The sequence below is a fragment of the Nylanderia fulva genome, unplaced genomic scaffold (assembly GCF_048542155.1).
Source record: "Nylanderia fulva isolate GAGA-0341 unplaced genomic scaffold, ASM4854215v1 Scaffold17, whole genome shotgun sequence".
Taxonomy (NCBI): Eukaryota; Metazoa; Arthropoda; class Insecta; order Hymenoptera; family Formicidae; genus Nylanderia; species Nylanderia fulva.
Genome location: NW_028189945.1, coordinates 2723787 through 2740524, shown reverse-complemented (window position 1 = coordinate 2740524; position 16738 = coordinate 2723787). Strand labels below are relative to the sequence as shown.

Genomic DNA, 16738 nt, shown 5'->3' with positions numbered 1-16738 from the left:
ATATCCGAAGGAACACTATTGTATATTTATATGGAAAAAGTCTACAATTCTCTAATTTCGAAATATGGAAAAGCGTTTGAATCATGTGCTTGCTAATTAGAATTGTTTTGCGATATTAAATCACGAGTTGTCACGATAATTTTTACCTCAAAGCTCACGTTATCTCGCTCGTCTGCGATAATTAATAACGCGACTTTTACTAAAAACACTCTCCTACTATTAAATAATTCTTTAATCGCGCACAAACATAACGTAATGATAACTAGCTAATAGGAACTATTTGACGTAAGCGAAAAAGATTGAACTATAAAATACTCAAACCGATATGACGTAAAGACCGAAGTATCGGGCAGCAAGAAAAGAACTCACCTCTGCTGGCCGATTGGCGATAGCGTCCTACATTTGGAAGCTTTATATTTTGACGTTCTTACCGCAACCGCAGGGTGGTTGCGACCCTCCTCGATATGACCGAAAATACAGACGCGTAGGGAGACATCCGTAGATTGCGGTCTGGTTATGAGTTGACCTACTCTACTTCGGATCTACCTACGCGCTCGCTCTCTCTCTCTGTCTCTCTCTCTCTGTCTCTCCCTTTCTCTTTCCGGAGATGCTACCCCTTTCGGAAACTGTCTCGCGTCATGAAGGGGTGCTTGTTCGAATCGTTTTCCGGTATTTTATTTTATCATGTGAATATCTTTCCATTTTGTTCATTCATTTCATCCAATCAATTTCAAATCTTTTAATATTAAATTAAAATATAAATGTAAAATATATAAATATTAAATATTGAGAAAATCTTTTAATATACTCTAAAATTTAAAAAAAAAAATATATATATATATATATATATATATATATATAATTAAAACTGTTTAATATTTATAAGACTTAATATTTAATCAAATATTATAATCTAATATTTAGAATTCTCAACTCACATATGCAATACATTCAAGTGGTCGATAAGTTGGAAAGATACATCAATAATATAAAAATAAGAAAGTTAGGAAATATAATGTATCTTTCTCTGCAAAAAGTTCATCCAAACAGCCGCCTTCCATAAATATACGTTATATATACGTCCGTATTCTTGCTTTTAAAAGAATTTATCGCGAAACATCGCACGAACATTGGAATTCTGCCATATTTTATGTTCAATGCTTTGATAAATCCAAAACTTGGATTAATAATGATGATTGCTTAAGAATTTAGATTCAAATTTTAGATTAGGTTTTGGATCTCGACAGCTTCAACACATAATCGTTCGCAAATATAATTAAAAGAATAAAATTGAATAAATATATCTATATGTTGGTTTCGAAATACAATCGGGAGGTCTATGCAGTACATTCTTTAATAGAATATTTTTATTCAAACACGAGTCTTAACGAAATCGCTGTTAATAGATTAGTCGCACGTAACGATTTAGTCACGCATGAAGCAAAACTCTCGGTGTAATCATATATAATTATATACGTATAACAATCGTATGTGTAGATCATATACAACAAATTCTCTTTTGATATCGGTAATAAAATCTCTCTAATGTATAGTATATGTATGTATATGAGATATTTGTTTATATACATATATATATATATATATATGTATGTATATATATATATATATATATATATATATATATATATATATATATACATATATGCATTGCGTTCTAATTGCATCGCTTTTTTCTACGGAATATGGAGAGTATCTTTGGTGCACGAGATGAGAAACGTGCATTCGAATCTCTTAGGCGTGAATATACATATATATTATATATTTCAAATTCATATGTTACAATATTCTGTTTTACAAAAACGCGACATAGATCAGGCTCGAGTCAATTAATTTCATAATTGATGCATGGGATATACATGTAAAATATATATATGTAAAGAGAGATACAGCTCGAGTTTTACACGATTCAAGATCTAAGATCGTTCTTTCGCTGTAAGAGTCACTGAGACTGAATGTAACAGGAATGTCGGAATTGTAAAAAATAACACTATTAAGAATGAGAGAGAGAGAGAGAGGGAGAGGGAGAGAGAGAAAGAGAAATATATATATATATATATATTTACTCGTCTTTTCGAATCAGAAACTCGTACAGCGATGGAAATTCACACCGATATAAAGTATACATGTTGATCGAAACGCTCTTGGGCTATTAATTAGACGCGCTTACAGCATCTAATTTAACGACAGAACGTTTTCTTTTATATTTTATGTATATATATATATTGTATATTACAGCCGCGCGAGACACGGAATCCGTTTGCTAAAAAGATTACCAAAGACTAACAAGTGAGAGATATAAAAAAAAGAAAAGAAAAACTCTCGGAGCGATGTAGGAAGCCGGTAAGATTGAAATCGTGTTATACGCTATATTGCCTCTAATTCTAAGGCACAGTTATATAAATATTTCTATACCTGTGTGTATGTGTGTGTGTTAAGTATTACGTGCTCAACAATAGTACTTTTAAACGTGACAACTTGCGATCAGCCCGTCAGCTCGCGAACTCTGAAATTTGATTGACCCGACTGACTCGCGTCTCTCTTCGTAAACTATTCGACAAATAATAATATATTAAAATTATCATACGTCGTAACTTAGCTCGAACGATAGTTAAATCAGAGAGGTGCGTAATTCAAAATCCTTCGCCATTTGTGATATCCGTGATATATCTTTATTCGTTATTTTCGTAAGACAAACATAAAGAAATAAAAAGATATACACTTTCTCTGAAGCGTCAGAGAAGTAAATTCAATGCATTTTAACGTTTTCTTGTAATTTTTTTTTCTTTTTCATTTTCATTTTCATTTAATATATCAACGCTGGCGGTTACACAGCGACCAGCACAACCAATTGTTGAATCATGAACCACTACTCTTCATCAGCCAGGCCCGCCTCTGATAACCCCCTTCTTCCCCTCCGACCCCGACTATATATATATTACACATTTTTTTAAATGGACACAGTACGTGTGCAACGGGGAAACGAGAATAGCGCTCGATACCGAATTGCAGCGGTTCGACCGCTTTGATACACCCGCACATTTTCTGGTTCCCAGGTTGTACAATGTTATTTATGTGTAGTGAAAGAGTCAATTATATAAAGAAAGATGCTATTCCTATATGCGACAGTAATAGCATCCTTACTCGTTCGTGTGTGATCTTTTGCACCAGTATAGCCAGGCTTATTCCGAATAAGTGGTTTACAAGTTCGAAAAAGAATCAGCGATACACAATCAGCGAATAAGAACTTATAATCCCAGCGAGTTTAAAGCGATACAGATAACGAATAACGATTTTGAATACATATTTGTAAATATACAAAATTGTTACTCGTTACTTGCAAGAATACATATTTGTCCAATACTGTTTCAAGGACAAGGCATAAGTTACAAAGCGAAAATCTTTTTATAATATGCACACAAACGTAAATGTGATAAATACAAAAAAAATCGAGCATTATTTACTCGTTCTTTAATAAAAGTCTATTCCTTAAAAAAGAAAGCAAAGATAAATGAGAACAATTTTAAACCAAGCATATTACCAGGTTAAGCACACACCCGTAACGAGCAGCTCTATTAATGTAGACCACTACCGTTCATGTTTATAGCATTTATTATGAACATTCGAATAACGCAACGTTTGAAGTCTGTGTCTGCGATCGAACGATGGCATGTGTGAACGGCAGAGGACAGGCTAAAAAAACTTGGGGGCGGTGGGGATACACTGAGGTATACAATAAGATAAAGGTTGTTCAGATTAATTTTCCCAGCAAGTAGCCGACTATGACCATGGCAATGGCGATGAAAACACTAGTTGATGTCGGAGATAACTGGCTATTGCTCTGTGAGGTTAGACCTCTAGCTGCTGCAAGGTTACCGTCATTACCCAGCGCTGCATTTCGCCATTTCATTAAATCTTCCTGCGGATAAACATATACAATACATTGATACCGATTTTCCAAAGTAGCCATTTTTAATTGAATAAGAAAAATGTATGATTGACATTCACTGATTTCTTCTTAAACATTCGATAAATATATAACATTTTTTAATATTAAATTTTGCATACAGGCAAAAAAATGATTGAGTGAAAAACAATTGTATTTAATATTGTTGAAAAATTTAAATAAACTTGACGAATTTAGCCATTATATTTAAAGTGCGATGGATTTGTTTTACACAGGCTAACAAAACTAGAGTATAAAAGAAAACTAAATTTAAACACATAACTATTAAATATCATTGATATTTACCCTAAGTTGAAGATTTTCCTGCCTAAGCGTGCTTTCTTCTACCCTAAGCTGATTAACCTCTTGTGCAGCCTTTAACAATTTCTCTTCTGCCTCACCAAGTACCTGAAAAGAATTATTACTCACAGATTAGTTCAGGATATAACGAGTTATTATTGCGTAAGATTATAACACATATATTTAATGGCGTCTCACCTTAGGTGACGATTTGACCGAATCGCCAACTGCTTTATTCTTTCCATTAGTCGCATTAGAATCTGGCTTAGTTGTCGTGGAAGTTGCAGTCGTTTTAGCCGTAGAAGTAGTACTAGTCACGGGATTTTCAAAGACGCATTTCAGTTTAGAATCCATTAACTGATCCGGATTTATATCCTTCCACTTTAAAAATCAACATTCATGATTTATTACAATGAATGTGATATGATAAATAAATTTATTAAATTCTAATTAAAATTATAGAGAACTATTCTTAGAACAGTTCTAATAACACACTTGCTTTGTTTACTAATAATGTATTTCAATGTCACTTACTACATCAACTGGATATTCATCATCATCATCATCTGGTGCTATTACAGTTTGCACCATAAATTTGTGTTTGTTTTTCTCCGACGGATCAAAATCATATGGTTGTAAGCATACTGTAATAAAATAGTTTATGATAATCAAAAATAGTTTATAGTATTTGATTATAAAAAAAATAGATCTCTTTTAAATTTTACAAGTATAAATAGAATTTATATAATTAGCTAGAAAATTAAGAGAGTAGTTCTTCAATATAAAAATAAACTCAAATTTTATGTGTATATAAACTCACCTGCTATTTCAATGACATCCTTTGGCTTGAGGACTCCAGAATTTGGACGTACACAGTATCTCTTTGGGGCAGTTGTCTTTATTTTAAAATATACTTTTTTATTCGTTGGATTAATTAGTTTTATATACGATGTGACTGGACCTGCTGTAAAAGGGCCTGTAACAAAATTAATGAAAAACACATTAAATTAAAGCAGATAGAGCCATATTAATTAAATGCAAGAGAAAAAGAGATATATTCATTTCTTTTTATATGTATGTATTAATAAAGTTATATATTAATAGAGTACACAGAAATATCATTATAAATCAATAACAAATGCTAAAAAGGGCAAACTATTCTGGAACATCAACAGCAAATAATATCAAGTATAAAAGCATAACCAATATATCATTATTTAATGAATATTACATTCTGTTATATTATTCTACTTCATAAAATTAATAATTAATTTCTACACTTTCCAGAAAAAGATGTCTTCTCTTTTAGAAAAAATTACACATTTATTATATTTAAGTAAATATACATTATTTTTAGATTTGATCAATTTTATTTTCCAAAAAAGACCACTATTCATACTACTGCATTAATGATTAGTCATCAGTTTTTAATCATTGATCAAAGTTCCTAGTCATTTTATAATTATTATATAAAGTTTACTTATCTTTCTTTATAAGAAAATACATAAAAAAACCTAATAAATATTATCTCGACAGTAACGTATAAATGTTATCTAACGATATCAACACAAGATTATCTGAACAGAAATAGCTTAATTGACTAATGAAATTCAATAGCGTTATTAATTTACAATATTTCCTTATTATAAATCTGTTAATGAATTATCCTTTCGCACAAGTTATACACAAAGTAGAGAAAAGAAAAAAATAGGAATTAGTGGAAAATCCAAGATACGTGTTACATATTAATCGAATTTAAATATGATTTAAAGTTGTTTACGATACGATTTTAATCTCGATAACGATCACTGATTCGACGATGATTTTCGTATATAAGAGTGCGATATGCCGTGTGCGATCGACACTACGAAATGTTTGTCTCTTAGGTACATCGAGTGCGACCTATCATAGTCGAAGGACGTAACATTGTTCATATCAGACATAATTAATGAGTGCTCTTATTCTGATAAGTGACAAATTGCAGCGAGAAGCGCAAAAAAAAAAAGAAAAAAATTCTCTCTCGCAAGAGACAATTAAATAAATATCATCGTTACATGTATCGCGAACCTTGAGGAAATTCGCATATGCAAATATCTGCTTCGCTTCGCGTAGAATTATTGTTTCTCAGAAAAGAACACGTGACGCACGGACAAATTTTGCATGCGTAGGTGGAAAAGCGAATATTGTGCGGAAATTTCGCGGAAAATTAACACTCGGCAGTTTTACAAGAGCAAGAGAGAGAGAGAGCGTTCGCGATCTATTACCGGCTGCTTCCCTGTTACAAGGCATAAATAAACGAAGCCCTTATGGATTAGTGGCGCGTACAGCGGAGCTGGTAAAGTGGAGCAGTGGTACAAATTCAATAAATAGGTTTTTCCCGGCAAATCGACGATTAAGAATCGTCGACGAGGGGTAGCATCGGGGACAATATGTAGAGCCGTTGGCGATCGATGGACACCTGCGGGTTCCTACGGCTTTTTTTCGAAAAATTCGACCTTTCGTTCCCTCGTCCTCGTCCCGGAGGAAAACCGTCCGGATGAGAGGCAGAGAGGGCGCGAGAGCTATCTTCGACTTGGCTATTTATTCGACATTTCGTCTGTCACGTACGTCGAGATTCGTCGATATCTTTCTTCGAAAACGAAGGAGACGAGTGAAATGTCCAGAGAGTCTCTCCCACCCTCTCTCTCTCTCTCGCGCGACTGACAGCGAATTGACGTACGGGCACAGATAGGGTTAGGTATGAGTTAGCGACATTGCACGTTTCTCGTCGAGAGGAGCACGTCGCGCGACCTCGGATGCACGCACGAATACGCGCATCCTATTATGCCCTGGCCGAGGAAGGCGAGCGAGCCGCCAAGCGACAGCGCGTGCGAGCCTTAAATCGGCCTTACGTCATCTTGACGACGTCAAACCGAGCACCCGCTCTGTATGCAATTCAAGCTCGTCTCCTCCTCGCGAGCAAATGCGAACTCTTCGCTCGCCCCTTTCCGCGAGATTCTTCGCGCGAGACGCGTTTCCTGGTGGACGCGAAGAGGCCGGGCAAGAAGGGAGAGAAAGAGAGAGAGAGAGAGAGAAAGGAAGCGGAAAAAAGTATACTTATACGACGCAGCGGAGGAGGATGATACGATTCCCTTCGCGATACGATTTTTTGTTCCTTTGTTGTTTTTCTCCTGACGTACCTCTGAATCGTAGCTCGCTCTGCGGCTCGATGATTAAAACCTGCTCGGGCTTTTCCACGGGCTTCGATGACATCCTGACTGGCGGAGCGAGACGAACCTTCCGACGAACGACGAGTCACGGCGTTGTTGGTGTCTTCTCTTCCACCACCTCCTCCTCCTCCTCCTCCTCCCTTCACCACCTCCTCCTCGCCTTCCTTCGTCCGTCTGTTGTAAGCGCCAACGGTGATTCCGGCGCGTTTCGAGCCCCGCGTGGACAATTTGACAGGTGTTACCTCGGCTCTGTCTGTCACGTCGCGATCGCGATTTCTCCTCCGCTCGGCTGCGTCGGCCGTTCCGTGCGTCGTGTCTCGTTCTCGTTTCGTGCCGTATCTTTTCCGAGATTCCGTTGGACTGTCTCCGATTCGCGGCCGACCCTCAATGCGCATGCGTCGCGACGATATTGTCCGAGGCGCAGGAGGCCGCGTTACGTCACGTCGCGGTCGGTAAGAACGCGCCCAACTCTGCTGATGCCACCCTGTCCGAAAAATGTCAATTGCACTTTTATTATTTATTTCGATATAATCTTTCAGACATTTATTTATATACATTGGGAATATATTTATAGATATTTTTTTATGCGAAATTCCAAAAAAGCTTTATTAGATTAGCACGCTTCGACGAGAGATGACGAACTGAAGTAAGGTTTAAGTGAGTTGAAGCGAGTTGCAAATCGAACTAAATAAATGACGAATTGACGTTTAAATATCTCGAGCTCTGATAGGCTGAGTATATTAATCGAATGTTTTGACAAAAGGCGCGAATTTTTAAAACACTATAATTTTTCTCCTGCATTTCGGTCTCTTTTAATTTTAAATCGTTGCGATCCAGTATATAAGTGTCCTTTAATATTCTCAATTTTTTTACTTCATTCAATTCAATCTTCTGACGACGCATGCGCAGAAACGAAGTCGTGTGGCGCGCTAACCATGTCCATGTGTAACCCCATAACCTAAGCCAAACTAGTTTTTTACTCCGAGTATTAATTTAATGGTAGAGTATAAGAAGAAGAAAGGAAGAATTGTGGAATAGAGATCATATTGCGCTGAAAATTGCTGTAAAATAAAATTCCTCTTGTTCTTATAATCTGGAAAACCGAGATTATTGCAGAAAATATACGATGGAAAATTGGGATACTTCTGATACAAACACAAATGGGGATATGTTTAGAAACATGATATTCGCAGATCGATCACCTGTGGTTAATAAGAATCTACAATTTCTCTTGATTTATGATGGTAAAGATCTACAAGAGATCTAGAATCTCTCAATCTATACTTATACTTTTATTTCAATTTTTCATTGCAGAATCTAATGCTCTCCTTGGAGGCACCAACATGGTTGATCTTTATTGGACCGGTACTCTCTGGCATTTTAAAGACATCTCAGATTTTACTAGGGAAAAAGCTGCTGTGACCCAGCAAATGAGCAATGGCATTTGCGATGCTGTTTATCTAGGCTATGACAAGTTTGTCGTTGTGGAAGACAGCGGTGCAGTACAAATCATTGAAATAGTTCAATCAGTAGAGAAACAGTCTGAATTTCAATTTCTTGAACGCACTTGTCAGCATGATGACAGCATCTTAACAGTGTCTGGATTTTCTAATAAAAGAAACATTGTCACGGGAGGAATGGATTATTGGTAAGATGTTTCTAAAAGTATATAATATCTTATCGCAAAGGAGCAAATATTAATCTGATACTTATTGCAGTTTAAAAGTCTGGGATGTTGAAGATTTAGTAGCAACATATTCTTATAGTTTTGCACATACGGATATTATCACTAGTACAGATGTAAAGCCTATGTGTAGTTCCGAATTTATATCCGCCTCTTTAGATGGTGAAGCATTACTTTGGGACATTAGACGAGCAAAACCAGCACATTGTATTTATCATTTGATTTTTTAGTTAAATGTAACAACGATGTTTACATTTATTTTATTCTATATATTTACATCTATTTTTTTAGGTATCTTCAAGAAACACGATTGTCACTTAACAGCAGTAGCTTGGAGTACTGGTTTAGATCATCTTATAGCAGTAGGTGCAGCTGATGGCAGCATTGCATTAATTGATGTGAGACAAGCAGATAATCCATTATATGAATCAGTTGAATCTGCTAGAAGCATACATAAATTGTTATTTAATCCAAATCCAGAGAAGTAAGAATTTAATAAACATCAATTTACATAATTAATAACGGTTTACAAAAAATGATTTTTGTTAAGTTAATAGAATTTAGCATCTCTCAATAACAATGAATTTGATCATTTATGATATTCTCAATCTTTGTAGGAAAGACCAATTAGCTTGTTGTTCTGATGACACATCTGTGAAAGTTTTTGATACCTATAGAGAGATGCTACCTACATTTGAAGATAATAGTCACAATGATTTTGTACGAGGACTGGCCTGGTACAAAGATGACTTATATTCATGTTCTTGGGACGGAAATGTGATTAAACATGTAGTATTTTCTAGTAAAGATGATTCAAGTTAATAATAATGTATTAAAATTTTATAACATTAATTATTTTCTATTTTTCTTTTTTATACATAATTAATATTTCAATATTGAAAACAATATTGTACATTATATGCAAACAAATAATGACAATTTATTTTAATTTGAAGAATATACACATGATATTGATATAAAATATAAACTTGCAAAAAACTTGAAATGTTTAATTTTAATTTAATTATATCTTCATTGCTCAACCAATGATTTGGGATGTGACGAATTTTACTGCATTTAAGATATTGGAAAACATTCTCTTTTCATATTTATTCAAATCTCTTGATCATCATTTTGGACATTTCTACAACATAGTTATTATGCTCTCTGTGATTATTCAGTATACTATTATTGCAGAAACACACAAAAGTCGTGTATTTGAAATGTATGATATTATCGCTACATATAACGGTAATGTCAAAGTCAGATAGTTGAGAGGCAACAAAAATTTCTGTATATTATGGATCTTAAATATCGCAACGTTCCTAAAATAATTCAAAACAAGTCTTTCTTTTGCTTTCTGGTCCTACAATGTGTATTATGTATATAGCATATCCAATAGGATTTTATTTACAAAATAGAGTCAACGAGATTAATGATAAAGTGAACAAAATATCGCAGATAAAAGTTTATAATCACAAAGTGTCTAAAAAAAAAAAATATATATATATATCGATCAATAATTGAAAATGGTGGATTAAAGATATAATATATATAATAATTCTGATAAAATAAACGTTTATTCTGTGATGCACAGAGAATATAATATATATTCTTGTAATATATACTCTAATATGTATTCTTTGTGCCACAGAAAATTGCGAATTATTTTACCTGACAGCATACAATAGATAACATTTGTTTATTGTAAATATTTCAAACACTTAATTTTCGTATTTGTTCTTGTACTGCAATTTGTGTAGGACTGGATTTGTAGGACAACTGCATAATTTCTCGTAAGTACATTAATATCAAACTTGTTTATGCATATAACGCGGTACATGTATAATGTGAAATTTATTCGAAAGAGACGATAAAGAAAGATAGCATAAGTGTACAATCTTTCCTTCGCATTATTATTATATCCCCATTTGTGTATATGTTAAATCCGCGCGCACGCGTGCATACATACAGACACACACACACACACACACACACACACACACACACACACACACATGCATACACCCATCGTGTCACTTCAAAGTTGAAAATTATTTCTCGGATGACACCAATTATTTCTCGGATGTCAAATGTCGCTTTAATTGAAAATATTCTGCTGATACTCTGATATTCTGCTGATATGAATTTTTCCTATTTCTGTTTAGCTATCAGTGTCCGATTATATTTGCGATTACAAACATTCTACAGCTATATAATCATCCTTGCATATAAAAACTTCAAAAGAGTAGCACGCGCACAATAGTAAATATGATTATTTATAGAAAAAGCAAGTAATTCATGTATATAACATGATTGAACGTATGTAACGTGTTGAATTGCACATTGAAAATTTCATATGAAAAATATTGGATCCTCAAACAATTTGCATTTGCGGTACCAAGTTAATAATGAATATTTATGTCGATGAGAATACGATGTGCCAACGATTGCGTAGTTTCGTCCAAAGACTACCTGCGTGCGCACTTTGTTCATTGTATTATAGAAATTAGTAAAATCGTTATGTACAATCCTTTTCTTTTATATACTGAGATATATAATTGCAATTTGCGACTAACACGACATTGTAGCTCCCATATCGACATTCATTATCCTTATTTTACCTATGTAGCATACATAGTATCATATACCTATTGTGTTTTTTTGCTTTTTTTAATTTTTGTTTTTCAATAACACGATCTGTCCTTTTCTTCCTCGTCAATAATGTTTCCCTCATATTTGAGCATTTATATCAATTACAACCCAAACTCTTTGTCGTCATCCTCTGGTCTTACATCTCCGTACATCCAGATATTGCGATGATTGTGCTTCGCATCTTCCTCAGCCTTCTTGTATTCCTCGATCTGTAAATTAGTATAAATACACCCATATAAATTTTCATAATAATTCTCATTGATACAGATTAAACTGCGACGAAAATAAAGTTGACTCACTAATTTAACGAGCCTCCTATCTCGATGCTTTTGAACGTGCAAGAACCCGTCAGAGATGAGTCCCTTTCCGATATCCTCATTTGTGCTTGGGTGCATCAGTGTCACGGCAACTACGTTGTTGCTCAACTTATATTCGATATTTAACAACAAAATTTTATCCAGTACGTCCTCCTTAAATGCGTCCACTGCCGCTCTCTTGTCATCAGTCTGCAAACATACATTATTTAAGGTTCCTAGCTTCTCACTGATTATATTGAAATTGTGACATCAGAGGCGAGAAAACACACGCTAAAAATTCTTACATGCCATTTCGAAATAAAAAGATATTTCGATGAAACAGCACTTAGATAAGCTATAAAATGATTGTAATGAAGCCAGTAATAAGGCCTAATTTGTCTGGTCTTTGCATATGATAAAGTCTGATATAAGATTGATTGAAAAGGATAGTTTTCAAGGCATTTTAAAAGTATGCTAAAGTTATTTAAAGTAATGTTTCATTAAAATATCTTTTCATTCAAAAATGATATCTAAGTATTTTCAGCGTGTACTTTCTCGTCTGACGTCACAATTTAATATGGTTGCGACAAGGATCCTTAAGTATAATGACGCATATTTCGAAAAAAAGATTGTAAAAAAATGTTACTTACATCACTCGGAAGAGTTACACATGCGAGGGCATATTCGTGAGCGTATGGTTTGTCGGTTGCAAAGCGCGCAGGCAGATCAGCTACTCGCGTAACGTTAAGGGTTTCTCTGTTCCCGTAATCGATGTAGAATACGCTAACATTAGTGCCAGAGACCTTTTCCGTTTTCACGCGATACCACTGATCGTCTCCGCTGAATTTTGCGACCGCTAAATCTCCCCTGGTCGGCTTGTAAGCGCCAGGAAGTGGTGGATTAGCAGCTAGCTCTTGACGTAATTGCTGAAGCATGTTCTCCAGTAAGGTACCCTGGTCGACAAACTGAGAATAGAAGTGAAGGTCATCGGTAACCTCGGATATTACGACCTTCTGATAATCGATCTTGCGCTCCTGCCCTTCCTTTTCATCCACGATCTTGTCGCTCTCCACTGGCACTTCCACGCGATTTTTCCAAATCTATAACATAAAGTAAAATATTTATTATTAAATATATATATTTTAATTTTTTTATTAATTCAATTAATCAAATACGTGTTTATTTACATTGAGTTTTTTTGCTTTCGCACGTTCCTCCGCAGCTTTAAGAGTTCTTGTGAGTTCTCCGGAGTCTGGGAAATTCACAACTTCAGCCAAGCCTTCTTCAACCAGAGCGACGGACATATTGACATCGTTCACTGTCAACCAACCAATAAAACCGCTCAACTTTGTTTCCGTGTTCTCAATCTTGATCTCTACATCTCGTTGGAAACAGTGCTCTTTGGTAAAGGCCAGTGCTTTCTCGCCGTATTCGTCAGCTTTTACTACTCCGCCACCAGGCAATGTTCTTTGACAACGCGGAGTCCTTATTCCAGCCAACACAAACGTAATAACGTAATCCTCCTTGGGAAGATAGAGTTTCAGACGCGAGCCGCTCGTCACGAATTCAACAACTCCTCTAATTCCCTGCGCTCGCTTCAGCGAAGTCAAGAACGCTTTCGCTTTTGAAGGATCATTCGAGAGATCCACTATTCTGTGAACTGGAATGTCTTTTTTCGCATGCAGTCCGTGTTGTGATTTTTCCGCTTTACTCTCAGCGACCTGCAGAAGATTGTAGTGAGAAGACCGCTGATCGTCGTTCTGCCTGTACTTGATGACTCGTGCAAGACCTCGTGCGACCAGAGCTTCTGCGATATTCCTGTCGACATTAAGAAAACAGAACGATTAACGATTTTCTTAGCAATTCTTGATGCAAATCATCGATCTCCAATTTACTTACGTTTTGCCGCAGGTTACGGTGCAGCAAAACTTTTCCGGGAAGTTATCCCTAGCCGGCTGTGTATAATCGACGACCACTTTTACGTTCTTCCTGATAAATTTCTCACGTAAAAATTCTCGCGCTTCCAGCATCCACGGTATGTCATAAAGAGGTCTGAAATCTTTTGGCCTAGCAGTATTATTACTGTCTTCGGTGTTTTTCTTCTCGCGAGTGGGCGGTCGAATACTGCTCAGAAATACTTTCTTGTTTTCTCCATTTTGCGTTCGAATAATGAGCGCGTCCGCGTTGATAATTTCCACGATGGTGCCAGTAAATTCAATTTGTGGACCAGATGGTTTGTAGTCTTTCCAAAGGCGCAAACGCGCCTCCTTCGCGGCCTTTTCGGCGAGATACAACTTCTCCGCGCCAGATCTACTGTTGCTGATCGACCAGTCCTGACATTTGGCAAAACCCTCGCTCAACAAGATTTCGGCAATGTTACCTAATATGAAAAAGTACAACAAATATAAATTCAATAGGTTCTACACATAATTCTTAGTACATTGATTGTCATCAATTATTCTGAACATGCATTACTTACCTTTAGGATGAATAATGCTGCCAATAAAATTATTATTGTTGACTGATTCTAGCACAATCTCGACATCTCTGTGTAAGAGTCGCGATTCCACAAAGTATCTAGCTTCGTCCGCATAAGGATCGCCGACAGAATTTTCACGCCGCCCGTTGGGCCAGCCAGGGCAACGAACTCCCGAGATCATGAGCGTTATATTGTAGAAATCGGGCAAGAGGAATGCTTTGACGGTAGAACCATCAAAGACGAATTCGATCACCGCTTTGACGGGTTTCTTGCCGAATTTCTCAACCAATTTTCGAGGATCGTCGACGGTCCATTTGATATCGCGTATGTGCTCAGAAGTCGGCGTATCCGACCATTTCCCCTTCTTTGCAGCTTTTGCAATGTTTTCCAGCTCCACCAATCGTTGTTGCTCAGCCGTAGGATTGCGATTATCCTTCTTAACATTCACCAGACCCTCGGATACCAAAGTTTCGATCACATTTTCACCGTTCCTGTCTACAAAGTAATAATTACAAATAAGAATCAATTTTTCAACTTCTCTCTCTATGTAATTATTATCAATTATACAAGAAATACCTTTTCCTAACCAGACTGTTCCATATGTTCTGGCTGTATTGACTGACTTTTCAGTGGCAAAGGTGACATCTTGACCAATCAATTTCCGGCGTAGGAATTCCCTCGCTTCCCAAGCATATGGCTCGTCCTTAGTCTCATCCGTACTACAGAAAAATATATTGTTATTGTATTATTTTTACAATCAAATTATTGTTACTAAATTTAGAAATAATTTTAAAGAATCTTTATGAGTGAAAATTCTATATCTATACTTATAAATATGATTGTATTTATACCTGTCATTTCCTTTCCAACGTTCTAATTTTGGAGCAGTAATGTTGCATAGAGTAATTGTTACTTCAGGTGGAGGCCCTCCCATGGGCTGTCCACGAATAACAACAGTATCACCAGACGTTACCTTTGAAAATAGTTTTACATTGTGAGAAAATTTTGTCGCATCTCTAAAAATAGCTAATACTACATGATATCTCGATTAAGAATATTTATTACGCAATTGTTAATACTTTTCATAGAACTTTTCCGAGTGCTAATAAACTCTTAGCAAAATAAGATGCAAATGAAATAAAGTGAAAGAAAAGATAAATGAAATAAGAACATTATATTAAATATTATCATTATATACACAAATATATATTTGATACAATGCTTCAAAACACATGGAATGTTACCAGGGTTGCCAGATCTTCGATTATTCTCTGGAATTTCTGGATGAAAAAAAGAAAATTTCTCACTCTACATAAAACCTTTTTCTCTCTTCTTCGCGCGCGTGGCATTCATACACTTTCATGTTCCTAATCACGTTTTATCTTATAAAATTTATCCTATAAATTCGCGCACGCGTATTCGATTATGCAACCTTCCTATTATTAATATTTTTTTTTTAATTTTTTCTTTTTAGACGATTTCCGAGCGAATCTCTGTACCGACCTGGCAACCAACATAAAAGTGCCGCTAAGATGATACTTCAGATTTTGAAACCATATGTTCCGCAGGCTGTTTCCTGCCAGCTGGGCCGAGCAGACAAGAAGTCAACATAATAACGGGAGTCACGCGAGAAAATCGCCGAGGAGAGACACAAGCATGTGCATTCGTCGCAATAAGATAGGCCGGCACCGGGATGGGATTGGATTCCTCACCTGCTTCACCACTCCGTTTCTCAATTTCACTGGTGCTTGAGGCGCGCTCATGATGTTGCACAAGTCGGTTCCTCCGAAGAACGATCAAAAATTCGGGAATTAATTCGAGTCGAGTCCTTATTAGCGCCTCCGCTCGTGCGCTCTCGAATCTGATTCTATGTAAATCACTCTCGTGCACTCTGTGTCCCGTGAGAGGGAATCTGTCGCGTTCTTCTGTGAGTAAAAAAAAAATCTCGACGACTCAGGAGTAAGTTGACATGTTGGGGCTCGTAGCAGGCGAAAACGGGCAGGTAGAGGCAGGCGGTCGCTCACGCTCTCCACGATACGATTCCACGTCGTCGTACACCGTGTTGTTCCGGAGTAGTAGCAGTTGCTCGGCACGCGAGCGCGATCTACAATCGAAAACACGCTCCCGAATTCGTTTGATTCGGTGGTGATG

At 36.2% G+C, this 16738-nt stretch overlaps 3 protein-coding genes across 3 annotated transcripts; 1 reads left to right on the top strand and 2 right to left on the bottom strand.

Moving 5' to 3' along the window:
• Window positions 1-2667: 2667 nt before the first annotated feature.
• Vap33 (VAMP-associated protein 33kDa) lies at window positions 2668-7884 on the bottom strand. The gene is made up of 6 exons (XM_029311946.2): window positions 7444-7884; window positions 5085-5240; window positions 4799-4908; window positions 4463-4645; window positions 4271-4372; window positions 2668-3937 (listed from the first exon to the last, which is right to left on the bottom strand). Exons 1-6 carry the CDS (start codon window positions 7514-7516, stop codon window positions 3770-3772), a joined length of 792 nt encoding a protein of 263 aa, XP_029167779.1. The 5' UTR covers window positions 7517-7884; the 3' UTR covers window positions 2668-3769.
• Window positions 7620-11510, top strand: LOC114938160 (methylosome protein WDR77). Its single transcript, XM_029311945.2, has 5 exons — window positions 7620-8717; window positions 8788-9121; window positions 9192-9364; window positions 9449-9641; window positions 9775-11510. The coding sequence occupies exons 1-5, from the start codon at window positions 8600-8602 to the stop codon at window positions 9977-9979; spliced, it is 1023 nt and encodes a 340-aa protein (XP_029167778.1). The 5' UTR covers window positions 7620-8599; the 3' UTR covers window positions 9980-11510.
• Window positions 10241-16723, bottom strand: Tudor-SN (staphylococcal nuclease domain-containing protein 1). Its single transcript, XM_029312030.2, has 9 exons — window positions 16300-16723; window positions 15439-15560; window positions 15164-15306; window positions 14588-15082; window positions 14008-14488; window positions 13296-13926; window positions 12759-13208; window positions 12112-12318; window positions 10241-12021 (listed from the first exon to the last, which is right to left on the bottom strand). The coding sequence occupies exons 1-9, from the start codon at window positions 16348-16350 to the stop codon at window positions 11914-11916; spliced, it is 2688 nt and encodes an 895-aa protein (XP_029167863.1). The 5' UTR covers window positions 16351-16723; the 3' UTR covers window positions 10241-11913.
• Window positions 16724-16738: the final 15 nt, after the last annotated feature.

Excerpts from the sequence above, each read along its gene's own strand:
- Vap33 (XM_029311946.2), bottom strand. The coding sequence starts at position 7,516 with ATGTCATCGAAGCCCGTGGAAAAGCCCGAGCAGGTTTTAATCATCGAG. Across the intron at positions 4,646-4,798 it reads ATGAATATCCAGTTGATGTA|TGGAAGGATATAAATCCGGA; the intron begins GTAAGTGACATT and ends TGATTTTTAAAG. Across the intron at positions 3,938-4,270 it reads AGGAAAATCTTCAACTTAGG|GAAGATTTAATGAAATGGCG; the intron begins GTAAATATCAAT and ends GTTTATCCGCAG.
- Tudor-SN (XM_029312030.2), bottom strand. The coding sequence starts at position 16,350 with ATGAGCGCGCCTCAAGCACCAGTGAAATTGAGAAACGGAGTGGTGAAG. Across the intron at positions 13,927-14,007 it reads ACCGTAACCTGCGGCAAAAC|GAATATCGCAGAAGCTCTGG; the intron begins GTAAGTAAATTG and ends TAATGTCGACAG. Across the intron at positions 13,209-13,295 it reads CGAAAGCAAAAAAACTCAAT|ATTTGGAAAAATCGCGTGGA; the intron begins GTAAATAAACAC and ends TTTATGTTATAG.
- LOC114938160 (XM_029311945.2), top strand. The coding sequence starts at position 8,600 with ATGGAAAATTGGGATACTTCTGATACAAACACAAATGGGGATATGTTT. Across the intron at positions 9,365-9,448 it reads ACGAGCAAAACCAGCACATT|GTATCTTCAAGAAACACGAT; the intron begins GTATTTATCATT and ends CTATTTTTTTAG. Across the intron at positions 9,642-9,774 it reads TTTAATCCAAATCCAGAGAA|GAAAGACCAATTAGCTTGTT; the intron begins GTAAGAATTTAA and ends CAATCTTTGTAG.